General features: G+C 45.1%; 2 protein-coding genes and 2 long non-coding RNA genes across 9 annotated transcripts in view; 2 read left to right on the top strand and 2 right to left on the bottom strand.

Annotated features, from left to right (window-relative positions):
• Positions 1 to 2,224: 2,224 nt before the first annotated feature.
• On the top strand, positions 2,225 to 8,983 carry tmem170b (transmembrane protein 170B). Its single transcript, XM_052071467.1, is given in 4 exon segments — positions 2,225 to 2,274; positions 2,276 to 2,385; positions 4,353 to 4,523; positions 5,879 to 8,983. Coding segments are annotated over 4 exon segments (462 nt in total). The 3' UTR covers positions 6,010 to 8,983.
• On the bottom strand, positions 2,706 to 16,012 carry LOC127604440 (uncharacterized). Of its 4 annotated transcripts, none has more exons than XR_007963326.1 (3): positions 15,990 to 16,012; positions 5,364 to 5,459; positions 2,706 to 4,063 (listed from the first exon to the last, which is right to left on the bottom strand). It is a non-coding gene; the product is annotated as an uncharacterized LOC127604440 (long non-coding RNA). The 4 variants fall into 4 exon arrangements; XR_007963324.1 differs by lacking the exon at positions 15,990 to 16,012 and adding an exon at positions 9,954 to 11,175; XR_007963325.1 differs by having other exon boundaries at positions 2,706 to 5,459.
• On the bottom strand, positions 16,007 to 22,052 carry LOC127604441 (uncharacterized). The gene is made up of 3 exons (XR_007963328.1): positions 21,780 to 22,052; positions 21,423 to 21,504; positions 16,007 to 16,280 (listed from the first exon to the last, which is right to left on the bottom strand). It is a non-coding gene; the product is annotated as an uncharacterized LOC127604441 (long non-coding RNA).
• The window catches only part of hivep1 (HIVEP zinc finger 1), a 40,756-nt gene continuing 34,583 nt past the window's right edge, over positions 21,432 to 27,604 (top strand). The window contains exons 1-2 of one of the 3 annotated variants that reach the window (XM_052071445.1): positions 21,432 to 21,577; positions 24,572 to 24,709. In XM_052071445.1, the coding sequence (XP_051927405.1) occupies positions 24,670 to 24,709 (40 nt within the window). In that variant the 5' untranslated portion in view covers positions 21,432 to 21,577; positions 24,572 to 24,669. Of the gene's footprint in view, positions 21,637 to 21,965; positions 22,582 to 24,571; positions 24,710 to 27,604 lie in introns of those variants that run through there. The other 2 variants (XM_052071447.1, XM_052071446.1) reach the window with 2 other exon arrangements.

Genomic DNA, 27,604 nt, shown 5'->3' with positions numbered 1-27,604 from the left:
CCCGCAATGGTTCTTTCCAACATCCAATGACGTGATCCCCATTTGAAGGGGGAAAAAAGGCAATGCCTCTTGTGAAAATGAACCATCACTCATAACCTCACTTTTCAAATGTGGACAGACAACATACATGCAAAAGCCTCAAATGACAACAATAACTAAAAAAGCTGTTTGACAATGCAGGTACATACTCAAATGGTGGCTTATTGGGGACAATGTGTAAACTTTTGTTTCGAGTGTCCTGGTCGCTCCAGTCGGGTCAGTCGATGGAGAAACAAGCAACACAACGTGGACGGATACTGCCACCTGATGGCCAATGCTCCAATCGCACTGACTTTCAAAATTTGCCTGTTTTATTTTTCTTGCTTGAATTGGCTTCAAAAGGTCAAGTATGTCAGATTTCAAAGGCCTTTTATTTTGAAAGGGAGCATCCGTTCTGAATTAGAGTAGTCTGGCTGGGTACGTGGGGTGCCATAGTATGTCCTAATTCTGGTGTAATTGATGATAGCTTTTTTTTAAAATATCAGGTCAAATTGATGACGAATTACCATTGCCTTTATTTTCCATCTCAATATGAGAACGCTTCTTGGGGCTGTTCTGTTTTTTTTCTCCCTGGGAGAACCTATCGTTACTTGACAGACAAGAAATTACTTTATACAAATTTTCAAAACCAAACCACTGCATGCCTTCGTTGGGAAGCTTTTATTTTGAAGGTGGCCAACGCCACTCGTTGGCGGTACATTACCGTAACGCACATCATTCACAATCGCTGTGGCGGCTGACTTGACTTTAATTTTGCGAGTGGAGGCTCCCTTGGCCGCAGTCTAATTTTGTGCTCTTATTTCCACACTTCAACCGAGCCCGCATCCGAAGCATATCAATCAGAATTCATTGCGGATTTGACCTAAATAGCGGGAAACTGGCTAAATTCGGTTTAATTGCAAAGCCTGTGCAGAAAAAAAAACGAACGTCTCTTCAATTGTGTGTACCGACTTATGATATACTTTGTAATTTGTAAATGTGTGAATTCAATTGATGATTTACAGTCACGTGGGTATTTTCGGGTCCCTACGTAATTTATGCGCATGCGCCCTGTGTCTAACGCTTTGCCTTCAAGTACAACTTTGCCAAATGTGCATTATGTGCAACATACATTACAGATAAATTTCTTCCCACTCACGTGACAAAACGGCAGGTGCACTTTGTGCCATCTTTATCAGTTCTAACGGATAAGAGGCGTCAACGTTGGTGTAAAAATCATTTCAAAGCGTCATTCATTCGTCACGCTCTCCAAGAGAAAAAGATCCAGAGGAATAAAAAAGATGGACTAAAATTGTATTTTTCTTCAACACATTTATTCACATTCACATATATTTTGTAAATATCTTGAAACTGAACACACAGAGGCAAAGTATGCCAAGCAAGCTATAAATTAAAATTAACGACACGGAAAATAGATTTTCTAGTCACTGGTCACTTTTTAAACCAAGAGACGTTTCCACGTTTCAATATTACTGTATTGTGACATGTCACGTTGGAATTGACTTGTTCAGTGTTACGGTGTTGCATATCACTCACGTCACATGAGCAAAACACATTTATTTTATTCAGCCTACAAATGCTGTGCTGTGCAAATGACCATAACTGTCCCACCCGAGCAAAATGTCGGTAAAAATGTCAGTTATCTTAACTGTCGCGTCCCGGCAGAGGGCGGTCCGTGTCAGGAGTTCAAACGGCATTGATAAAACAACTTTCCAGGGGTTGAAACCGAGACCAAGTCACACCTTTGTACACTGCTTCACAATATTTTAAGAGGAACAGTTGGTAGCAATAAAACAAAACGAAACTAAAAACAGACCCTTTGACCCCTGACTCTTATTCGGGAATGGTGCTTTCGTGCGAAATATATCCACGTAATTCGCGTCTCTTTCAAAAAAAAAAAAAGGGGGGGGGGGCGCCTGTCTCTTTAAGGGTTATGTCGCTGGGCAACTCGATGTAGGACGACTGACCGTGCGCCTTCCTGCCTGAGCTCCGACTGCCATCCTCATCATGGCCTCCACACCACCACCGCCGCCGCCGCAACCGAGGATGAAGCCAACAGCCCGCGACCCTTCCCTTCCCGACGCGGAGACGGACGCGAAGCCGAAACAGAGGCACCGGTAGAGGCGAGCCGCGCCGGGGAGAGCCGCCTCACAGCCAATGCAACCCCGGTCTCTCCCCCCCCCCCATGCCTTCGCTTCAAGCCAAGTACGGCTACTCGATAAAGGAGGGGTGCGACCGCGGGCGGTGGCAGAAACATGTCAACAAATAGGGATTATTCCGTTAATCTGTCGGTGCAGCAAGTGCTGAGTCTCTGGGTGCAAGGGACGACGTTGCAGCACTTCACAGGTATGCATGCCGGGGCGACGAGAGGTGCCATCCGTGATTCGGTCGTGGACGCGCGAGTGTCGTTCAAAGCGGAATAAAGCGGCGTAAGGTGATATTTGTGCTCACATGCTGACATTACTCCCATAGAGGAGCGAATGACGCCCGGTCAGGCAACGGGCTCCACGAGAAATGTCATTTCTAGCCAATTTGTTGTTGTTTTTTTTTTTTTTGGTGACGTGGGTGCACCCTTCTGTGGTCTGAATGATGTGCATCCCCCTTTGTCTCGCTTGCAACGAGCGAGAAGGCTTGAAAAAAAAAAAATCGATGCCTTTTTCTCAGTGTCATTTTAACTGCTTTTATTGTGCATGAATTCGCATTCTGGCAATTTACGATCAAGCCAAGACAGTCGTTGCTTGCCATGAAACTGTCAGACCAAGTTACAAAAGACTCAGTCGTCTGTACTGCCAGTATAAAAATGAAAAAAAAAGAAGAAATGGGAAATTGAGTATTTTTACTTTCCCTGTTCACCTAAAATTAATAAATTAGAGATACGTCTCGGTAAGCGGTCACATCTGACATATGTCTAATAAATACAAACGTACCCTACAAAAAAAAAAGAAAAAAGATCCATCCATCCGTCTTGTACAACGTTTGTCCTCACAAGGGTGACGCCTGAGCTGGAAAATGTCCCAACTGACTTGGTTTACAATTTTGCGACATGCCACTAACGAGAGTTATTCGAAGATCTCTGTGGTTCTAAAATTGGGTACACATGTTAATTGCTATCTCTTGGAAGAGCATTTGATTAAAAAAAAAAAATTAAAATCTGTTTTAGTAAATCAACAGAGATTTTTACTTGCCCTTCACCAAAATTACAGCACGCCAGATTCCCCCCTATGCATTCGGGAAACGAGGATTTTTTTCTTACACAAATATTTCATTGAACACGCAGAATATTAAAAGAACCGGACATGTGGTCATTTCCGATTGCAGCACTGCGACCTTTCGAGGTGCTTGCGTCGCATCCTGCGCGTTGCGCAACGTGTCGGGCACGAGCGAAAAAGAGGTAGTGGGGGGGGGGGGATGCTGAGTCGGCAGGAAGCTTGAGCGCTTGTCGAGCTGCGTGGAAGCAGAAGCACAACGCAGGGGGTGGGGGGGGGGTAGAATACTGCCACCTGACACCCCAACCCCCCCTTTACAAACCCAATCTGGTGAAAAATGACCAACTAAGACCTGAAATAGGGTCACAACGAGAATGTGTGTGCAGGGAAACGTCAGCCACTCACCGTTCCACCTGCACATTGTAATGCGATCCGCGACAGGGAGTTGTCGGCCTTTCGTCCAATAACTGCGTTGATAGCTTCGGACGGCTCTTTTCATGGATGTCGTCGTGGCGCCGATGTTAAAACAAAATCGGGTTTTGCAGCCATTTGGTTCTGATGGCTAAAAGGCCAAGGCCAGTCGAGCCGATGGTGGTCGTCGTGGTCCTCCCGTGGTTGCCGACAACTCTCAAAAAGAGCTTTGCGAAAATCCATCCGGGCTCAGTTGGGCGCCTGTGCAACCGGATCGAGATGAAAGATCCCGATGGAGCGTGACGGAATGCTTCTCGATATACATCTTGGAAGCGCCGTCTGATTTGTACTTGTTCTCTCCGTCCCGTCTCGGACGTCGGCCTCCTGTCTGGCTGAGTTGAGTTGAGCTGTCGCGTGGGACAAAGAGTCACTTGTGCATCCATGCCGGACAGCGCACATCTCCCTGCTGGGCCCGACCGCCAATTGCCGGATCAATAAATATAGACGTAGTCGCTTGGGAAAATAGAACGGTTCGGTTTAACGGATATGCAAAAAAAAAAAAATTGCACTTTGGGCTTGAACTCTGGTACCTCATTATTGCTAATGCTAATTAATGGTAATCGGTATTTAAATGGACACTTTCACGTGTTTCAGGGCTCGTCGATCATTTTATTATTTTGTTCCCTCCCCTGTCAGAAATGTGGTACTGGGTGTTCCTGTGGTGCCTCTTCTCCTCACTCTTCGTCCACGGGGTGGTGGGGCTGCTCATGTTTGTCATGCTGCAACGCCACAAGAGGGGCCGTCTCATCACCGTCGTGCTGGTCAGCGTGGGTTTCCTGGCCTCGCTCTCCGGAGGCGTCATCACCAGTAAGTTGTTGTCGTAAGCATTATTTTCTGTGTTCTGTTCATTCCCCCCTCCCACCCCGCCCCCATGACCTCAGCGGTGTTTAACGGATGACAGTTGCCACAGGTGCAGCTGACATGGGTGCAGGCGGAGCTGCTTGGTGATAAGTCATTCGGTTTTTAGACCGCCTCGGCATTTTTGGGTGGTTTGTTCACACCAAATAAATTAGGACGAATGAAAACATAAAATACGTTGAATTCTTAATTTCGCCTGAGCGTGATGAGATTAATCATGTCGAAAAGTCAAACATTCGAGTAGGTGCCGTTTATCTGAAGCTAATGCCGGTAAATACTGTTAGCGCCCCTAACCTTGCAGCTCTGCTTACCATTTAGCAGACAACTTGATTGTGCCTCTGCCTGTCAATGGGGCATGGTGGTTCTGATGTCACTTCGTGGAATTGTGCCGTCGCGATACGCAAAACTTGCTCTGAGTTTTGCACAAGCACATCTTTGAAAAATCGGCGGGTAGTAAAACTTACTTGGTTGCTTAATTTCACACTCGATGGTTGGGTAGACACACCAGAGACCAAAGTCTTTGTTTCAATTTGTCTACGTCTGATTTAAAAAGCAACTTGAGACTTCAAAATTCAGAAGATAAAAATCACACAGTTGCTTCGATTCAGTCATGTTTACTATTACGCTTGTAAGTTTGTAGTCGTAGTCTTGTAATAATCAAAAATGAGCATGACTATTTTCGATGATTACATTCTTCTGTTCTCGCGGCGGTGTACCGAAATTTGCGGCTGGTGCAGCCCGACTGAAATCCTCTATCATTTTTGTTTGTCCCTCTCTCTCTGCGTTTACCTTTTCAGACGCGCTGCATTGTCTCCGACGGCTGAATCAAAATGCGTAGTTGGTCACCGAAAGATTCACTCGCCGTCACTGATCCAAGCTCGGCTCCTAAAATAGACAAGACGATATATTATTAATGTTTAGCAACAAGGAAGTGCTGACGATTGACCGTCTGCACCTACACATACTCTTAATGTGCACATCCACTCTGCAGAAATATCAAATGGGAAAAGGTAACTAAAGTAGAGGTGAAGGAAATGGTCTTATTTAGATGCAACTGGAATTCCGTGGTGGAGGCCCGTGTTGAGGTCGGCGAGAGAACCAATTCCTGACCACTTGTGCATTTGAACGCGGGTGTGTAGACTTTCTATCGTCACTTTTTAAGCCATGTCAAGCTGTTGCTTGAGCTCGTAATCGAACGATCCCGAACGAAGATGCATAACGTAAACGTGAGCCGGAAATGTAAATGTGATGGCGGCAACTGCGTTTAATTGGTTCCTGCTCGTGGCGCCTTTTCTCGCCACCAGGCGCAGCGATAGCGGGTGTGTACCGCGTGGCGGGGAAGGACATGGCGCCGCTGGAGGCTCTGCTTCTAGGTGTGGGCCAGACCAGCCTCTCCGTCATCATCTCCTTCTCACGCATCCTGGCCACACTATGAAACCAAGGTAAATCTTGAAGGACGCAGACTTTATGAACGGCAGCCAATCAGGAGACTTTAAAATTGGCCCTCTGGACCGTTTGGGACTGGGTTGCAAAAGTCTCCGTTTTGTTACCGTACTGGCACAACTGCGAGCGCACTTTGTTTGCAAAATTCAGAGGGAACTCGATTCGGCGCAAGACAAACGCGCCGCCTGCCATCCTCAGCTTGTGAACTGAAAGCCATGTTGGGGGTTTTCCGGAGGTAACTTTGTGCCAACGGGCTTCTCTGGGATGGCCCGCATGCCTTTAGTGGACAGTGACCCGTGAGGGGGGTCCTCTTATTCGGGATGAATGGGAAATTGTCAAAGCGTCAAAACTACTGTGGCTTCCCCCTTTTTCGACTCTTGCTTGTTGAACAAAAAGTTGAGCGCTGATAACCCAAACAGCCGTGAGCAGCTAGAAAGTATTCCTCATCCCCACCAAGGTTTTACGCCGCCGTTCACACATTCTCCTCGTCATTCCTCTTTAACGCACAACTTTAATGCTGCGTTTTCCGATTGCAACGAGCAAGAAAGTGAGGGATGAATTTGGCAAACACGAAAACAAGTGTCAGTGCCAAAAATTGCTTGGGAATGGAAAGTTTGGGAGCACCGCTACAGCTGTCTGCTCATCACTTTTTACAGTGCAGACAATACGGTGGGTTTCGTGCGCTTTTTATTTATTTATTTTTTTGTTTACAACGAAATACCTTTGAATTAAAAAATGAACTGCCTAGTTTGTTTGAGAGTCCTCAGCCTAAGCCCTTCTGCTGTCGTTCTCTCTCGTTTGTTTTTTTTTTTTACTTTTTTTTTTTTCAAAAACCCATTTCCCTTAATTAAGATCTAAAGGTTTGATTTGTCAAATCCCGAATAAGCTAGCTCGTCACGTTTTATCCCAGACGCGTAGGGGGCAGCGTGGTTCCACGGCACTGTCAAAGAAAGATGCTAACTTCCTTAGCATTAGCTGAAGTGAAACGAATTCAAATTTGAATTGACGCCACTCGTTCTTGCTGCTTGTTCTTGAACACACAAAAGTGGTTTCAAGGTCGGGTGAATTGACGCTGGCTTATTCGTGGGGTTTACAAATGGACTCTTTGACTTTGCATTTTGCACTGAATTTACTCTTGCCTTCTTTTAGGGAGTGATGGAATCCTTTTTTTTTCCAGTCTTGAGATGACGCTTGAATGATACTGTTTTAGCTCAAGTAGGTGAAATAACAGTTTGTATCACTGAATTAAAAAAAAAAAAAAAGGTTGACTGGCTTCCTAATTAATTTACTGCTGGCCTAAAATTCAAAAAGGCACATGGCACCAAACCCAAAAGTATATAGTCGATGGGCGTTTATGCCAAAGTATCACTGATATACTAGCTTTATTTCTTGTCTCATTTTAGTGATGTATTTTTTTTTTCTTGAACTGCTGCTTCAAGATTGGTACCAAAATGTCATGACTGATATGAGTCAGTGTTTTAGATACTTTTTTTTGTGGCGTGCCTTTCGTAAACACCACCCATTCACAAGAGTTATGTAACTGACATGGCTCACCTTCACTACCAGTATAGGACACAAGAGGGCGTCATCGCACTGAATTGGAAGAACTGAAGTGTGGCGATGACAAATGAGACGTTTTCTGTCATTGTTTGCCATGAATTCAGAACTGTGAAACTATAATTGGAAAGCCTAATCACACCCGCCATTCGAATGGACAACGTCTTTTTTCATAATTATTTCAAGGACCAATGTAGAGTTGCGAGTGACTCACCTGCTGTGTTGGCACAGAATTTTTAATCTATTTATTAGCATTTTTTCCGTGTGCAAATTTCCTCATATATGGGTGATTTTTAACGCTGCAGTTGCAGTGCGCATGATTGCTACCAACAAGGTTCTATTTATTTATGTGCTGTGCTTGAATCCCAAGAGGTAATAAGCAGTTTTAAACGGTGCCCTCTAGCAGTGTTTCCACGACCTTTATTGAGCCGAGGCACTTATTTGACTATGTTGGAAGAATGTCACTACACACCGCCATCCAAATGTGCCACCACAAGTCTATTTACAAATATAAAGATGATCTTGTCTCGGCGTGTGAGCGGTGATACGCAAAGCTCTTATTTTGTTTTATGAATGGCAACAGGGTTGGAGGCGCAGGTTAAGTCAACCTACTGCCATCTAGTAGAAGACCATTTATATTGTCTGCCTGTCACTTCGGGAACAATTAACCTGACCAAATCAAACCGATGGTCTCTCAGAGCACAGTGTTTGGGAATCACTGGCCCAATAAATAAATAAATAAACAAACAAACATTGTTTCGGAGCCATGTGGGGGTTGCATAAAATTTTGCTTTTGTGGCAAAGGTGCGAGCCAATGCTTTCACCCCGAGCTGCACGTACAGGGGGGCGATGTTGCCCCATAGTATTATGACGAAGAGCGCACACACATGCCTTCGCGCTGTGCTGGGGGCAAATGTGAATCTCATTTTCCTGGTGAACCTTCTGCAGTTTTGAAAAACAGTTGTGGTTGTGTGTTGGCCTCTCCTGCAATATCGTAAGGAGACACCCAGAAATAATAAATCCTTTCTAAGTATTGAACCATGCTGTTGCAATGCTGCACGATGCCCACCTTTGTTAACCCCTGCTGTCCCATCAGCCAACAAAATGCCCCCCAGATGCCACATTAGCCCGTTTCCATGAGACGAGTTTTCTGTCTTTCTGTCTTTGTCTTTACACGCTGACGTGTGAATGGACTCCGGACAATCGTAACGAGAGACGATGTTGGTCGAAACCCAAAGTGGCACTTGTAGATGATGTACAATGTTTTTTTTGGGGCGGGGGTTGTTTTTTAAATCAACGTTTTGTACCAGCCAAGCAACTGATATTTATAACAATGGCTTATTTCTGGACAAATTGTTCCTTGTAAATATCAACTCTTAGTTGAAATAAAAATCTTTTTCGAATACAAACCTGTGTTGAGTGCTGTTTTATTTTTGTGGAAAAATCAAGTAAGCTATTTGTCCAGTGGTGCCTTGAGATACAAGTGACTTGATGTACAAGTTTTTAAAAACATTTTTTTAGAATTTGTCAGATAGTGAACAATTTTTCAATGTGGCTTCAAGCTGTTGATTGCCACTCCCGGTTGAAGTTATCTGTCAAGCTAAACATAAAACCAAAGAGTTACATATTCTGTATTCATAACAACCGGAAATCTTTGCCACATTACAATCCATTTCACCAAATGCTATCAAAGAATGCAAAATGCTGTTGACAGGCTAACGAATAGCATCAGTTATTTTTTATTTTTTTGTACAATATCAGAGTGCTGTGTTTATTGTTAAAGACATTATGCACGCATTTTGAGGGGTTTGTGAATCTTTAACGGATTAGGGGACCACTGTACGATGTGAACATCGAAGCTTCGGTTCTCCTCCAATAAAACCTCTTCTAGTCCGATGATTGAGAAAATATGCCGAGGGACCTTTTAACATGTCTAATACACGTAGATTAACTCAGCAAATTTGATTGAAGCATTCCATTAACGCAAACTCAGCGTTACAGTATATGCAGGAGCAACTAAGGCACGTTTAAAAAAATAGTTTCTCAGCTTGATGCTACAATCCACCCAGGAAGTTAAATTGCCATTTGCTTTTTTTTAATGCAACTCGACATCGGAGGGACATAAAAACAAATGGCCACTGGTGCTATTATTTGTTACAACGCTCCAGTCTTCTTTCTTCCTGTCTCCTTCAGCTCGAATAGAAGGGGATCGACTGTAGCTCGCCTTTCTCACGTAAATACTACTTTTCCTCTTTCCTACTCGTTTCGCTTGTGAAAAACACCAACTTTTCATGCACATGCCACAACGCTTGTCAAAAGCGGTCGCGCTTGAGTGACGTCACAATCAACACGCTTACTTTGAAGTGGGAGAAGACCTACTTGGTGTCGGCGTCGTCCACGCGTTTGTCCAAGTACTCCACATCCAGCACGATACACAGCAGACGGTTGATCTCGTCCTCGGGAACACGCTCCAGTTGGCTCACGCGATCTATCTATCCATCTTTCGCCTTGTCCAATTGTGACTCTTTTCCTCGAATAAACACAATTTGGCAACAGCTTCGTTAGTTTTCTTCCAAAAGGCTGACGTGCAACATTGACCGTGTCCGATTTCACCGGCTGGGTTCTCCAAAGGCCGCATTTTCGTCACTTCCGGACGCGGACGGAGCCTGCAAGTTTGGACACAGCCGCTGTGTTCTGTCAGTGGCAGGTGGGGGGTACTATTGCGCATGCTCAATAATGGCCAGCAGCTGTCACCCTGTCAAAACAAAGGCCGTGTCTTTATTGGCCATCCATCCTACTCACCATCTCATTCATATTTCCATCTGGAACCTGATATGCCCATAATACTTTATTTTTCCTCGGCCACGTCCAAGTCTGTTTTCAATAATAGTAGTTCATTGATAGTCAGGGTGCATCCTGGACCCGGTAGCCAGCCAATCATACCGCACCTATCGAGTAGACATAAGCACACAGCTTTTTGTTGGCAGCTCTGAGGCTGACGTGCAGACATGAACCCAAACATTTTCATCAGGCCCTGACCTCTTGGCTCCTAAATTAGCTCTACGTGCCCACCCTGCCTCCAAAGCAGACCATTTTTAGACAAAAAGAAAAGTTGTGCTTTGTCTTTGTCGGGCGAAAGGAAATTGGATGTTTTTATTTGGTGGCATGAGACTCAAAAAAAAAAAATCCCAATACGTGATGATCAACATTGTGATGACAGGCGGACGGGGGCTCCCACTCCCCTCCCTAAACATTTTGATTGTCCCCTAGACTCCATGGCTGAACGAAACACAATTGCTAACCACGCACAATTGTTTTGTCTTGTAACTTTTGACATTTTGTTGCTATTCCAGCCGTGAGGCGAACTTTCTCAGACAGGATATGATTTATTTTTTTTCTTTCCCTTTTCTTTCTTGGGAATCCAAACACTTCCGCAATGGGACGTGATGACATTACAGCGCCGAGAAGCTGACGAGGATTTAAATGAATGCGATTGAATTTAATTATCACAGCTGAGGATTGACTCTTTATAAATAATAATAATAATTATTATTATTATTGTCTTTACGCTGTGTGACTGGACGTCTGCCTTCCACTCAAACTATGCTGGCGGTAGTTTCATAATCAGCAATAATAACATTGATAATAAATCTGATCTGCTCTGCTGCTTTGCATATTCAAATTATAAAGTAGAGGAGCTAGACTTGATGCTATCGCCCCCCCCCCCCCCCCCTCACACACACACACACACACAGATCTCACTCTTACTGACCGCTGGGCCACTCGCTGCTATTGTCTGATTATTTCCGTCTCAGGAAATACTCAAAAGTTTAGCATGAGTGCAGACAAGGGGACTGCATGCCTGCTTCGTACAAAAACACCACATCAACAATGACTGGAAGCAGGCCAAGTCTTTTGACCCAGCAGATCACTTCACATTATTGACTTTGCCTTTGTGCTGTGTGGTTTGATTCCAGTCGCTCAACATGTACAGTATGTAAAGAGCAGACAACAGACAAACAGTCCACGAGGCCGGGGCTCCATCGGAGACCCGGCCCCGCTGTCAGAGCAGCGCCGGCTGTCTGGACCTCGCTCTGATCTCTGTGTCTGCGTTTACTTTGGGAGCAAACCTCCATCCCGGCCCTCCCGGCCCTCCCGGCCTGGAATGTCCGACACATTTTCCCGCAGTGACAGCAACACAATGAAATCGGAGTAAAGCCGGAGAGGAGTGATCAAATGAAGGCCAAACACGGCCTTGTTTTCCTTTGATCCAAATTTAGATTTGGTCTATTGAGTAAGTGTTTCGGTCTGATTGATACAATGGAAGGTCCTGGCAGTCAACGGGGTTCCTCCTTTATCAATGACTAGCGAGTGACCAGGGACTCTTGTCGTGAGACCAAGATCATCAAAGGATGATTATTAAAACAAAAAACAAACAAAAAACTCACTGTCTCCAGGATGAGACCGAAAAGGAGACATTTATTGACCACTTGTTCACCACAGTGATGAAAGGTCATTTGGAATCCGCATTAACCCAGTGATGTACATTATCACATACACTGTCCAACATTTACTCCCTAAATTGTAATTTGTTCCATGATATTATTCCCCAGCGGACACCTCTCTGATTAAAAATCGCCGTTTACCAATGTTATTGATCGTTTCTGCGATTGAATTTCTGCATAGTCATGAAGTTACGCGGCGAATTAAGTTGGCTAAAGTCCACGCTAAGCCCCAGGCACGAGCCAGAGATGTATTTTTAAATTAATTCTTGTATTGTGGTAAGAAATAAGCGTAACCGCGGTGATAATCGTTCTTATTTCATCATTTGCGTCGCTGTGTTGGTGATAGACGGTAAAAGCGTTTTAAAATGTTGTTCTCAATAATAGACACTAGAGGGCAGCATGTCCTCTTTCACCGATGGTGCTGGCTGTGCGCCCCCCTAAGCGAGGAGCCCCGCGGCGAATTCAGCCTCCGGCAATTGTCGGACTGAGACGCCATCACTCACTTTGACAGTCAGTATCGGTTACAAGCAGGTGATGATGTCTTCTAAATCGAGACATTAGTCACATGTATTCACCTGAGGCGCGGAAGGTGCCGTGGGCTGCTCTCATCTGGAGCTGCACAGCACTGTCACCGACGAGATCACCTCGAGATGAAAGTGATGATTTGCTGCTGTTTTAAATATAATTTAGAGCCAACACCATGCTTTGGACAATGGGCTGTTTTATGCAGTCTGATGAATCCTTGCGTAATTCCATCCATTTTCTGAAATGCTTTATTTGTGTTGAGGGTTATGTTGGGATTGCAAAACACCCAGGGTGGTTTCCACTTGGTCACAAGACAGTTATCTGATGGGTGCCGTGAGAACTGATCCCATGGCAGCAGCATGAAAGTCAACTATGTGAACCACTAAATTAACAATGCCTTCTTAGAAAATAATAATAATAATAATAAAAATAAAAATGGCAGTGTTTCCGATGGCGCGCCAATGACAAAAAAATTAATTTAAAAAAATCCAGGCCTCTTTCACGCGGGCTGTCAATGCATTGATGAAAAGACAATAAATAAATAAAAATCTATAATGATGCTTAACTATCGACGATAACAAAATACTATAAATCCTGAATGCTTGTGCGTTAACTTTGAGTCTCTTCCTTAAAAATGCTGTAGAAGTGCCCTTTGTGTCTCGAGAATGGATTGCTTTTCCTTTTGTTCCCCTCCCCGTCAAACGCTTCCCATTTCCCTTTTTGAGGGATGAAAGTACCACGATTCTGTGATAAGAATCTTCGATCTGAGTCATGGAGGGTGCTGCGGACACATTTTAACATCGGAAGGATAAGACTGGCCTCGTGTCCGAGCTCAGATAGCATCACGCCGCCTTCAGAGAGTTGTGGACTACTTTAAAAGTTACGGGTCCAGAGGATTTCCTCCTCTGCGCACTCTGCTGCGCTCTTACGTAATGTGTTTGTGTCAGTTGTAACTGTGAGGCGTCTGGGGCTTTCTTGATCCAGATGAGTTGTGATGTTGAGGGGGGGAAACAACTTCTTGTTCATCAATAATGGATTCACAGTGCACACGTCAAAAGTCGACGTACTCCACTAGAACAGTTACATAATGCTTGGATGTCAGGCTAAATGCGACGGAAAGGCACGCTGGCCTTTTTCAAAACGGAGGGGAGACAATGACGGCTGTGCATTCGGCCCCCCCCCCGCAGACCTGGCGGCCCCCCGATCCCGGCGTTCCTGCCCTGCCTGTTGCCCTGACATTTTGATGGAGTACACCGATGTCTGTGGCGGTAACAAGCCACCGCTGAGACGTCGCCGCTCATTTGAGCGGCGGCAGCCGTCCCGCGGCTTTCGGTGAACCAGGGTGATGGATACGGCGGGCACTTTCATCTCAGCCGTTTTGCTTTCACTCTGCTCGCTGGCGACGGTGACCTTTCCTCAAACGCTTAGCTAAGTTCTAGTGAGCAAGAATGTGACAATGATGGCCGGCAGAGTCTAGAGGTCGCTGAGCAAAGAGCTCCGAAGGCAGGTGTAGGATTATGTAATAAAACATAAACACAGTTTTAGCATTCGAAAGAAGCCGTTCAAACGTTTGTGTCGGAGCCATATCGCGGGTTGAAAAGCAATTCTTTTTGATGCCTTGATTAGTGAATAATTCACGCTAATAGCCGTTAAATTAGGCGTAGTAACATTATGCCGCAACACTGCGGTCTACTGGAAGAGAAGCAGCGCAATTAACTCATTCAGTACCAGCCAATTCTAGACCAAGTCTGAAAAGACGTTTAGAAACGTCTTTGGGAGTGAACGAGTTAAGATAGTGGACTTGGCGGACAAAATGATATGATTTGAGTGTTTAAATCGAATGGACAAAGTGTAATTCCATTTCGTTTAATCTGATAGTCTAAACAGTCAACTTCAACTGGGAGTGACGAATGACAGCTTGAAGCAAACACGCTTGGCCCTTATTTGGGGGGAACTGTGCCAGCAAATGAGCAAAAACACCCGGCTGTCCAAAGCGGCCTCGTTTATGGGGAAGCAGTTCATTTCAAAAGCGATCATTAGTTTCTTAATGATTGTTGCGGCGCCACAAAAACAACGTCGCCGCCTCTTCCCATCCATTTTCTGCTGTGCGGCACTTTGGAGACCTTTGCCCCCGATGTCCATTAAAACAGCACAAGATTTGCCTTGCAACAGAAAAAAAAAACAACCCCTGAGGAATTCAATTGGTTTAGGTCGTTGCACCTGCTGGCGAATTAAAAGTGTTGCAATTGTCAAGATTTCATCAGGAATGCGCAAATCTGTGTCGTTTACTATGTTGCACTGCAAGTAAAAGAGCAAATAAGACAAAGAGAACTGCAGTTTTCCTGTTAGGCAGCCAAAGAGTGATTGCTGGCCCACTCGTAATCATTGATTGATACTGGATGAAATCTATAGATTCAGGCATCATGTCAATTTGTAAACCAACTTGGTACATTGGTGAAAGTCCTTTTTTTTTCTTACCCAGAGATAGGATGCGCGTGTGGGTGGCAAGATAGTGGGGTAAAAATAAAGAGCAAACAGAATGAGTCACCCTCCCCTCAATCCCAGTCTGGTTATAAATAAATCCACGAAGACGCGCGCACATGCATACGCTTCCACACGCGTGGATGACATTACATAAGGCTGCGTGGGAGGTGTGACGCGAGCCATGTATAATTCATGGACGTGGGACTGAACTCAAGGGGGTAGGTCTTGTACCACAGCAAGCCCCTAAAAGTCATCACTTCATATTTTGGGGTGGGATTTTCATCGCCGTTATGCAGTGTTCAATCTATGAAGGGTAGTGGGGAAGCGTAAGGTTCCTGAAACTTGACGGCGGTGAGATGTCTAACTTTCAATTGATTTCAAACATGCGCTCGGTGCATTAATCGATGTCGGCAGCAAATATTTGGTAGCAAAGTAAAAGTAACGCATTGTAATGAGTTTTCTCTGCTGCTAGCAAGACAATTCTCGGGTAGAGAACAATACTGCAGCAGGTGCATGGTCACGTATATTCCCTTTCTGTCCACAGGGGGCGCAAACGTGTTTTGAACAATACAGTATCCATAATGTTCTTATGTGGGATATCTTGACATGTAGATATGTAAATAGTGAAATGTACAGGCAATGCAGAACGGTAGTCGTGTGGATTTTTTGTTTATGGATAAACAGTTTCAATGTTTAGTTTTAAGACCAAAAAGAATGATTTCATCATTCTTTTATCGCAGCATGTTCGTGAACGCTCCGCCATGCTTGTGTTTTCTCCAGCTTCCTCCCACATTCCAGAAACGTGCATATTAAGTTATGCGATGACTCTATTCTTAAATTACTCGTAGGTATGTGAATGTGCCCTTTGATTGGTTTGCAACCGGTCTAGGGTGAACCTTACCTCTTGCCCAAAGTCAGCTGGGGGAAGGCACTGTAATTTAAATTCAAATGATGTACATAACCAACGCAGACGTGATAGTCAACCCCATAAAGACCATGAATAATATCAACGTTCTACAACTCACTTACTTGTGTTTTCTTTTGCAGCACCCAAGAACAATGAGGCATGGCACACCGAGACATGTCATGGTATGCAGTGGCTGCAGGAGGCTTTTTCTCTAAGATGGCCTCGTGGCCTTCGGGTCTTCTTCTCAGCCCCCGGGCCGTGCACCGCCATGACATTCCCCAGAGCCTGAGCACACAAGGACAAGAGAAGGTTATTAAGTGCTATGTGTAACTCATAAATCAGCTGACGGATGAAGCGCCAGGGGAGCGACTTTTGAGTCCTCCTCTTCTTCTACTCCCGGACTAGTACGGTATTTTTCCAACAAAGCCAGTGTGTTTTTTTTTTTCTTTTTCCTCTCGCTTCCCTCCTCCTTTTTTCTTTTTCCAGTAGAAGGTCTTAAAAGTAGAAACAATGCAGCTGACGAGATTTTTCCTTGTGTCTTGTGCCCCCCCCCCCCCCCCCCCGCCCCCATTCCTGCAAATGTTTTCCAGGCATTTCAAGTATAAACAAGCAGATAGAGTTGATGCTTATTATGAAGACTTGGCATTAACGGACTTAATGGGCTGTGTTGAAACTCTCTGGATGCTCCATTAGGAACACCCTTAGAAACTAATAATGCAAGCGTGACAGTGTATGTGTGTATATACACATCTATATCCATCTATACATATCTATATCTATCTATCTATATCTATATATACCTAAATCTATCTGTCTATATATCTATCCATATAGATATAGTGCACTGTATACATATATGCATATTTTTATCGCAGCCTCATTGATGCGCACCCCTAATTTTGTGTTGTATTATCAAGATGCACTTTAAAAAAAAAAAAAAAAAAAAAAGCACCTCTCAGCTCGGTAAAACTCCAAAACATCAAGACCATCGCTGCACACATGAAATACAACTTGATCCCCCCCCACCAACCCCCAATTGGACTCAAATGACTTCCTTTTTGCTCCTTCCCCTCATTTCAAAATGGCGTGCCAACAGGCTCTTGTCACATAAGCATTTTCCCTTATTAGCAAAGCCAGGCCTTTGCAACAGCAGGAATTTTCCTCCCCGTGGTCACATCACTGGAAATGTTGACACTGAAATCGGGCTGCTCTTAAAAAGCAAAACAAAACAAAACAGTGCTCGGTTGAAAACTCAGCTCACACTTCAAGCACATGTATGTTCGGTTCCTTTTCGACTCTAAATTGGCCCCCTGGGTGTGAATCGGAGTGTGATTGGTTTATTTATACATGTTCCGCACTTGGCTGGTCACCAGTCCAATGGCTCTTTCTCGTAGTCTGCTGGGTTCAGCTCCAGCTCACCTGTCACCCAAATGAGGCAAAGCGCCATACAACATGAAGACATGTGGGTCAACTGAGGACGCCCGAAATAAAGGCACTACATTTTTTTTTTCCTAAGAGCATATTTTGAATGTCTGGAGTGAACCACTTGGGTAAAATGGAATGACCTCAGCTCCATTTTTTCCGAGATACAGTATACTGTATTTAAGTGTGGCATTGGGTGGGGGGAGGGGGGGGGGTACTTTCAGACTGCCTCAATGGCAGCTATGTTTTTAACCTGGGCTTTTGAATTGAGAATAGGCTTCGACACAATCTTTTTCCATCCCTCCTAGTCATCTTACATACGCCGCCATCCGCCATTTAGCATCCTGTGACGATGCAACCATCCAAGCTATGCTAAAAATCCATCCGCCATAATCCATCATTTTTGCAAGATCACTTTCTTCTTTATAAATGTACTGATGCCGGAGCATCAATATGGCTGTGTGTGTGTTTGAGAGGGGTTGACCCGGGCGGGAGGAGTCTGAGCATTACCAAGGCAACAGCCTCAGTTATGTAACATCATACGGTGTTGTGGAAACAAGGCATCCAGCAATGTGTTCCCCACAGCGTGGACGGAAACAAAACAAAAAAAATAAAAACAACAAAATGGCTGTAACGCTGCAGTTCAATTTCAACCTGCAATCAGTTTCAGTGTTGTTCCTCTAATTAGCTCATAGAATCATTTTTTTATTACGACAGATGGCGATAAGAACAGCTGACGTAGCCTCGCAAATCCACGATAATCATCAGAAATAGTCCCATTGATTGGACTTTTTTTTTTTTTTTTAATTGCAGTGTCATGCGGCGGTTCTTGCTTTGTTTTACATCAGGTGTTTACTGCCGTTCTCGAGGAAACGGACGGATATAAAGAACTCCGCCTTTGCGTCAGACTTTATCCAAACGCCCAAATATGCGCCAAGAGAATCAGGACACAAGCATTCTGTTTGGAACAACAGATTTTTTTTTTTACAAAAAGTGCCAAAACCTTAATGATGACTGCACACATGAACATGATCACAAGTGCCTTCCTTCCGCACAAGCGGCTGTTTGTTCTGCTGGGCAGCTGCGCTTACGTTGTTCGGGATATTATTAACATGACTGTCATTCACTTGATTGTAATGCAGCACAAAGTCCCCCCCCCCCCCCCCTGTCTTTAAAAATGACTTCACGCTGATGATGTGACTGCATTGACACCAGGCTTATTCAAGTTCAGGAGTTTTTGGGTCAAGAGAATGTTTTCCATCATTCGACTCTGGGAAGAGAGGAAAATATGTGAACCGCCCGACATCTTTTCCTCTGCACGTGGACCAGCAGATTTGCAGTACTGTATTTCCCAAATCATACTTTTGTTGTTGTTGTTCTTAACAGAAGTTTGAGCAAAGCTCTGATCTCACCCAAAACGCTCAAGTTCAAACCGCAAACCCTGCATAACGTCAGCATCTCGCCCGAGAGCTCAAAACTAAGCAACTAAATGCAATAAACTCACTGACAGTGAGGTGGTTAATATAACAATAGGCTTTTGTCGACCCATTGTCTTCACAGTAGATAAACTGCAGTTACGCAACACTGCAACCATAACAATTTTTGGAATGTACCAAAAAATACTATACAGTCAAAATGCTTTCAAAAATAGTCACCTTGGACGTCCGACTAAGCTACGTTAATCACGCTAAAAGTTTCTCCTCACAAAAGTTAATGCATTCGCTCAATCCAAATGTGTTTTAATATTACAAAATTGTCTTTTTTTTTGGTCTCAATTCGTCTTTTTCCGCTATTATACGTTGCACTCTTCTCTCCCCCTCCTTGCGGTGCTTTTTCTTCCCGCACTGTAAATGATAAAACTATCGCCGCTATGATGTGGGCGTGCAGACAGCATGAGGGCGGTGGAGGAAAAAATAAAAATAAAAAAGAAACACATTTGTCATCAGTGACAAACCTCTGCAACAACCCTTGTCGGTTGAGATAATTATATTTGATTGCATCTGAGATAGTCCGAGGCACACTCATAAAGTCATCGACGTCCCTCGTTCGGACTCGCATAAAGAAATCAGCATCCATGCGTGGATCTCAGAGTACAAAGAGAGCCTTGTTGGAACGCTCGTAAAATATCAAAATAAAAAGTTTCTCCATTCAAATGAGCTATTTTCAAGTCGTTCTAGCTGAAGCGGGTGAGTCATAAAGTGCAAAGTGAGCCACAAGTCCCACTCTGCAGTCTGCAGGAAGCCTGTAATGCGACAGTGGGTGGCTGTCACACAATCACTTATTAACGGTAACACATTACTGCAAGGTCCCTTGCTTTGCATTTGTATTTTTCACAACTTGGTACAATCAATGCTATAAAAATCAAATCAATAAATAAGTCTCAAATGATCTTCATTTGAACAAGATTGTCTCATCGTGTTACATGTAGCCCAAACTCTTCACTTGAATCAAGTGTTATGACACATAAACTAGAACCCGCCGCTAAGTGAAAGCGCGCATGGTGCCTCGGTGAAATATAATTACGATATGAACGGCCATTTCACAAGAGCCCATACTGTTGAGCAAAAAATAGCCTGACCTTTACGATTCTGTGATGTGTCATAGCGGGGCCAACTCATGGTGGGCATAAAGCAAGGAACACGGGCAGATGAAAATAAAAACATTACGTCACGATGCAAAAAAAAGGGGGGGAGCACAGCAGTCCAGTGTTCAGTCCTGGCCTGGACTCAATTTCTGTTTGGGGGTGTGAGTAACTATGGAGGACTCTTTCTCTCCATCTGGTTATGGAAATTAGCATGGTCATTTAAAACTCGAAAGCAGGGGTGCCCAATGTTTTTTGATTAAAAGATCTACTTTTCGATCAACCAACCTGCCGCGATCGACCCATTTACTACACACACGCGCATATGCACGCACTGATGAGCAACAGCCATAACAGCCCCAAAGATGAACGAACCAGAACTATAAAGTAGACACAAAAGTTTGTGAAAAGCAAATCCCTGCCTACCTTCGTAGAGACTTGACGCGGAGGCATGGGACGCACTTTTGCAGCGTGTTAACGATCGCAGTTCACGTGTACCGTTTTAAAATGCTTCTCCCAGATTCCCATTTTTTGCCAGTGTGCAGTGAATTGTACGTGAAACAAACTCTGAATGAGAATAACAGTAAAAGATATAGAGCAAGACCATTGATCGCAAGCTGCAACTGACCGCTAACAGGTCACGCGCCACTGTAAGCTAAAGGTGACCAGCTTTTTTTTACTTTTTATTTTTAATACTTTTTTTGAGACTGATAGGATGCTAAGCATGCCGTGTGCACTTACACAAAATTATATCATGTTAATAACACGCACACAGACACATTGTTTTTTTTTTTCTTTTGGGGGGTCGGGGGGGGGGGATGGGGTTCCCCCCTTGCACCTCGCTACCGGCCGATCGCATTCCACGTATTGGGCATCGCTGTTCTAAACGATAGAAAAGGACTGAATATTGACTTTAAAATCCATAAGAGATGCCCTAGTTAATCTTATGGCGGAAGCACATCTAGACAACTCAGGCGCACCGTTGCTATTTCGTTTTCTTTCACCAGTCAAACGCCATTATTAAACGCGAGTGCTTGTTTGCGAGTAAGTATTTCCCTCCGGACAATCCAGGCAGAAAGGCCCGCCGTCGGTTTCCTGCTGCGGGTTAGTGCATGGGAAAGCCCGGGCGGTGGTGGCGGAGGGGCACAACGTGACCTGACAACAAGGAACCTCCGGGAAAACCGTCAAGCCTAAACTATGCGCCGAAGAGAGAGAAAGAGAGAGAGGACGTGGCTCCGCCAAGGGGGTGTACGTACAACGACATGTCACTGTGTTGCCACATTAGGACGATAGACACGCGCTTCTATGGCTCATATGTAACGTTTCTTGTGTTTTACACCTAATCTGAAACATGAAAGAAACATGTCTGAGTATTAGCTTGGGGCGAATGAGCCCAAGTCACGGGCGCTGCGGCCATCACGAACCTCCCGCTGGCTCCGGTGGACACCCCGTGGCTGGGAGGCGGGGAAGGGACCCCCCGGTGACGTCAGTGGGCCTGTCTGTTTCCTGCAATAGAAAGTGAGGGGAGAAGGTGAAGGCAGAAATCCGGAGCTGAACAACCTCTTTCGTCGCTTTAAAGGTGCGTTATAAAGGCCATTGGCTAAACAACTCCCGCGAGTATCAAGAAACCAACTCGGGGTGAGCTTGTTTTGTTTTCCTGCGTGTGTTGCGCTCCCACCCGTGAGGGACGCTGATCTAGTGGGTTTCAACGCTCTCGTTGCAAATCGCTTTACTCCTTAAAAGCTACTTTCCTTCGTGATCTCATCATGCGTGTCACACACATTAAAGTTCTCGTGGAAGCGAGGCTGTTCAGGGTGTCCCGGACGACACGGCGGATGTAATTTCCTTGCAACTTCACTCTTTATTGTGTTCGATTGCCTTTTTGCCCAATTGTAGGTAAGCCCCTCGCTATTTCCCCCCCCGATCAGCGTGCATGCGCGGGGCTGCCTATGCCGATGTTGTGCTCAGCGTGCAATGCGCACGGTGGTTTTGTTGTCTGAAGGGAAGTGTTCCATTTCGCTGTTGCAGAGCGACGGCGAGGGGTTTTCCCAGGCTCCTCCCTCTCTTGCAGGGCGTTCACGTGTTGCAACAAAATGCGCGTTTTGCCCATGCATCGCGCCGGTTTGTCTCATCCTCACCCCCATTGCTGGATTTTAGCAGAAAAAGAGAAAAAAAACTGTATTCCTCCCAACTTCCTTTGAAACGAGATTCGTTTCCACATTGACGCGCACGCTCATCCATCGCAGTGCGCACAATTGCACATGGCCTTATTTTACATAATGGATACGATGGGACCACGGGTAGGCGTGGAAATGCCTCATTAGTCAGGTGTTTTCCCAAACACGAGCGTTCGGCCATTGCAGCAGTGGTGGTGTTTTTCTCGGGTTAGCATCGGGGTGTTTCCTCAAACACACGCCCGGAGGGGAGAGAGAGAGAGAAGGAGAGAGAGAGAGAGAGCGCGAAAAAGAGAGAGAGGGGTAAGACAGGCTTGCAGACAGAAAGACTGACAGGCGTGCACGTCTCTCTCCTCCGCCTCGCCAACGTCGTCGAACCTGCTGTGGAGAATCCCAAGAGTGCGTCCAGGTGAGAGGCTCGTTGCGCGGCATGCATGGTGGTGGCACTTCTCAATAAACGTGGCCGCATGCAGACAGATGATGCAGCCAACAGTGTTGTTCTCCTCCGATGATGTCATTGCTCTAGCGCAGTGTTTCTCAAATAGTGGGGCGCGCCCCCCCAGGGGGGCGCCAGGCTCCGTCAAGGAGGGCGCATTTGACCTCGGGGACATGCTTTTTAAAATTTTTTTTACTGTCCTAAAATATCGTGCAGTTGCACCTCCACTACGTTAGGGGGCAGTGGCGCTGTCATTGGTAGAGTTTGCGCGGGGAGCATTCTAAGGGAGAAAATAAGACGAGGCGTATGTAGCACTTGGCTTCACTGTGATGTTGGTAGCGGAAAGCATGAAGCCAAATAAATTAAGGCGTCACTTAACTCATTCACTCCCAGAGACGTTTTTAAACGTCTTTTCAGACTTGGTCCAGAATTGGCTGGTCCCGTATGAGTTAAAGACATTACACCCCAATCATGCTGCTAAGCTGCAAGAGTTTTTTTTTTTTTCAGCGAAAACGTGCCAACAATTATGCCACTTTGTGCTACCGCTTTGCTGCTACTTCAGTAAACTAAAATACAGGTCCCAGCAACACATTGAGCAGGAGCCGATTGTTGCTGTGTCCTGCTTCAAACCTCGCTTCGAAAAGCTGTGCCTTGCAAAATGTGCTCATTGTAGCCATTAATCCTGACATCATCTTTGATTAAAAAAAAAAAATCATTTTATATATATTTGTTTTGCTGTTTTTTAAAAATATTGTGCTCCTGAGATAATGTTGGTGATTAGTTTGAATGCATCATTAGTTACTGATTTTATGTAATTTTATTTTTCAGTATGGTATGGTTTGACATGGTCAGTCAAAAAAAATATTTATCGTCAAATTAAGGATTTAATGTAATTTTTGAATTTCAGATGCACTTTCAATCTTTTGTTCCCATTACTAAAGCTATTCTTTGTCGTAAGTTGGTCCGCATTTCTTTCTTTTTTTAATTCTCTTATACGTTAATAAGGATACAGCGTTATGCAAAGGTGTACTTTTACAAATGATACTATTTATAGTCGTGTGGGGGGAGGAGGGGTGCGAGATGTTTTCCTCTTCCTTTGTGGGGGGGGGGGTCACGACAGAAAATAATTGAGAACCACTGCTCTAGCGCCACATGTAGCAAGTGTATGGAGGAAAAAGCATCCACTTGTAGTAAGTGTTATGTAATAACGGCGGAGGGCGAACAAAGGATGGGTCCAAAAGCAATGCCGCTCACTGCAATGTGCAGGTGTTGATATGTCTTGATCGGGGTGAAGCAAGGGAAAGAGAACAGCCACGTGCCGTTTATCACGATTATTTTTCTTACAATTTGATATCCCCATATTTCTTTTGCCACGATACTTCAGGTGCAGGCATGCGTGGCATCCCATTTTTGCAGCTCTACGGGCTTAACATGCACATTTCTCTTTTCTGCCATTTCTAGCCATTCCCCCCGCACCCCTAAATCTGAATTTACATGAAACCTTACCCTTTTTACGTACCTTCGTTTTCTCATATTTTCAAGTTGTATCCAACTTAAACGGGGCCACACACGTGATGATGGTTGTCCTCTGAGTCACCCCTGAGCATTCGTTCCTGTAGAGCACATAAAGCTTTTATTGTCCCCGCATCTTTCATCAGTTGCAGAGCAGCAACACGCGTCAATCAGCCCCCCCTACCCTTAAAAAAAAAACCTTGGAAGGGCAGGTTGCATCTGATGCGGATACAAGGTGGTAGACTCGCACCTTGATGTGACAGTGGCCCGAGCGACACCGCACGCGACCACAGAGGACCACTGAGAAGCCGGGCACCTGTTTGAGGACGAACCTCAATCAGCAGCTCTGTCCTAAGACCAGCACACAGCTGCCAAGTGACAGACTACAAGGCCAGCATAGTGTAGCCTTTCTGCTCAACTCATTCGGACTTGTGTTGTTTTTTTTTTGCAGATGTATGCAGACGACTCCGCCACAGGTCGCAACTGCTCTCAAGCTCCGACGGTGGCGCCCAGTTTTCCCAAGATGCTCTTGTGAACTGAAGAGGAAAGATGCCGCGTACCAAGCAGAACAACCCCAAAAATCTAAAAGGTGAGTTTGCAGCCATGCCAATTTCGGAAATGTCTCTCTGCCTTGTGGAGCACTACACATGAAATTAGTCAAATGTACAGTTTTTTTAAGTAGTATACTGCATTTGTGTAACTATTGGGTTCAGTATTAACTCATTAAGTACCAGCCAATTCTGGACCAGGTCTGAAAAGACGTTTAAAAACGTCTTTGGGAGCGAATGTGTTAAAGGGAATAAAGCTGATGGAAATTTTTTTCCATCACCGTAGCAATATCTGATAACTTCACGAATGACTTCCATAGTGTTATTTTGGGGGGGAGGGGTTGGACTGTTGACATTGTTGTCACTTGTTGCTGTTTTTAGGGGGGCGGGGGCAGCATGGCAGACTTTGCACATCTGCTTCTAAGTTGTGCGATTTGGGGTTTGATTCGAATTGGCCTTTGCGAAATTGAGTTTTCTTCCTGTAGTCCACTGGTGATCTTTTTTAGCGTTGCTAGTAGGCTAACTCCCCCTCGATGACATCATGCTAGGTTGCTTTTTGACTGAATTAGAATTAGAATTCGATCAAACTTCATTCACAGCACGCTGGATGGTTGCAACCAAGTCGCGCTATTTCGCCGAGTCGAATCCAAAATGGATGTCACACAATCTACCGACTTCTTGACAGTCATTGAATTAAGTTGGGCCCGTTTCTTTGTCGCCAGGTTAATGTGCTGTTTGACTCTCCGGTTGGGCATCGTTTCTTGCTTCCTCTGCACTTTATTGCTCCATTTAATATGGGATGTCACCGTCTTCAGGGCCACACCCTGCTGGTTGTTATCGTTATGTAACAACGTATGGGGAGTATCAATCTGATGATTCCACGCTTACGGGCCCGCAGCAGCGGCAGTATCGTATGCCAAAGATATGGCTGATGGAGCATATGGAAGTGTCAGCAGCTTGCCACCCCATTGGCTGAAAGGCCTCGCGTGCTATGTTGTGAACTGACAGATTCATGCGTCGACAGACGTTTGCAGTTCGCAGATCTGGGAATTTGTAGCGTTTACACGCTGGGTGTGAAAGTATGCGCCGTCGCCGTTCCCCAACAAGCGGATCTGCGCGGCGAATTTCCCTATGCCTCGGAGCACCCTCTTGTTGATTTGTCCTACGCGCAGACACTTGGTCAAAACAATGGAAACGATGATGATGTAGAGCGGCACCAGACGAAGGAATGGAGGGCCAAGTTGCGCGCCTGATGTTATTTTAACGTCGGCTTGTCCTGCGTTTTCGAACGCAAGAGGCGGGGACGCGACAGCTGCCAGAGTGTCTCGTCATTTTTGCATTTGGCGCTGATTCATCTGGACGCGGAAAAAATGTTTGTTTGACAGTCACTTGATCAAGACGGACCCCCCTCCAGACTCTGAAACTCAAGGATACATTTGATTCTTTTATCCCTTTAGTCGGAAATGTCAATACAAAGGAACTCTGAATATGTGTGGTGGAAACCCAACAATGCTCGGGGAACACCCACGTTTATTTCCTCCCCATTTAACACTTAGGGGAGACAATTCCCAGCCAATCGCAGGGCAAACAACCATCTGCGCTCACACTCACACCTAGGGATAACTTTGTGTTCCATTAACCTGCCATGCATGTTTTTAGAATATGAGAGGAAACCGGACTACCCGGAGAAAACCCACACAGGCACGGGGAGAACATGCAATCTCACATAGGGGCCTGGAATCGAACCCTGCACCTCTGCACTGTGAGGCGGATGTGCTAACAAAGTCGCCCGCGGGGCCCCGCCCCCATGCACAAACTCATCTGTGAAAAATGTCTTTGCCTGGACACGCTCAGAATCTTCCTCAAACTCCCACGATAGGCGTCACATGATTCCGTCCCCATGTTTGAAGAACAAACTGACCATACTTTGACCAACACAAAAACGAACTCTGTGGGATGGGGGGTGGTGAACAGACAAAAAGTCTGAGTGTGTGAATGACTTTTATATATACAGTATATATATATATACAGTATATATATCATCATATATATATCCAAAATGTGACTTTCGACACTTCATACCGCCTGGATTTTTCTTAAATTAGACAAGGGAATGTCTGATTAGAACAACGAGCCATTTCTATAATATCCATGTCGAGGCATGAGATTCTTTACTGGAAGCCAACAAAAAAACAAAACAAAAAAACATCCTGTCTCATTTTGGAATTTAAACCAGCAAATGCAGCACACAACTAAAAGTGAGTTGTGTGAGTTTGCAGCACCTCTTGCCTGCCCCCCCCACACACACACACTTTTCGACCCCCCCCCCCCTCCCCCCCACTACATCTCAGCAGCCCCGACTTCCAGTCTACCAATGGTCGCCCCACCACTGAGTGAGCATGCCAGTTCCTACTTAGAGGACAAGTCCTGCTGGGTCTGAGGGCTGGCAAGTGGTTTCGTAAACCGCAGGGGTCACACCATCGACCTGACCACCTAAATTAAAAGTTGCCCTTCTACAAAAAAAAAAAAAATCATCTTATGACATCTCTTTCCTACTTGGAACCTATCCGCTGCAGATCGGCGTCACTGACAAAGTTATGCAACAGCTGCTCTTTTTTTTTCATTAGGCAATAACTTCTAGTTGGTGTGTGTGTTGTGTTTTGAATTGTAAACAAGCATGTTTCATTCTTCGGTTGACCTCGAGGGAGCGGGCCATCGGCCCCGGCGCAAGATTTGCGCACGTCGAGTTACTGACCGGTCGGTGTACGACTGGCAGATCGGATGGAAGGTTTGTGTGTGTTGTTTATGATGAATCTTGTGGTTACTTTAGCAAGAGCGTTCCTGGCTGTATTTCTGAGCAAATCATAATAAGCCATCGCGCACTGTAAACACCAGCCAGGGAGGGAATTGTCCGTCGAGTTTGACGGTGCATTCTT

Source organism: Hippocampus zosterae, chromosome 7 (genome assembly GCF_025434085.1).
Source record: "Hippocampus zosterae strain Florida chromosome 7, ASM2543408v3, whole genome shotgun sequence".
Taxonomy (NCBI): domain Eukaryota; kingdom Metazoa; phylum Chordata; class Actinopteri; order Syngnathiformes; family Syngnathidae; genus Hippocampus; species Hippocampus zosterae.
The sequence above is the reverse complement of the archived record's forward strand: the minus strand, read 5'-3'. Positions and strand labels throughout refer to the sequence as shown.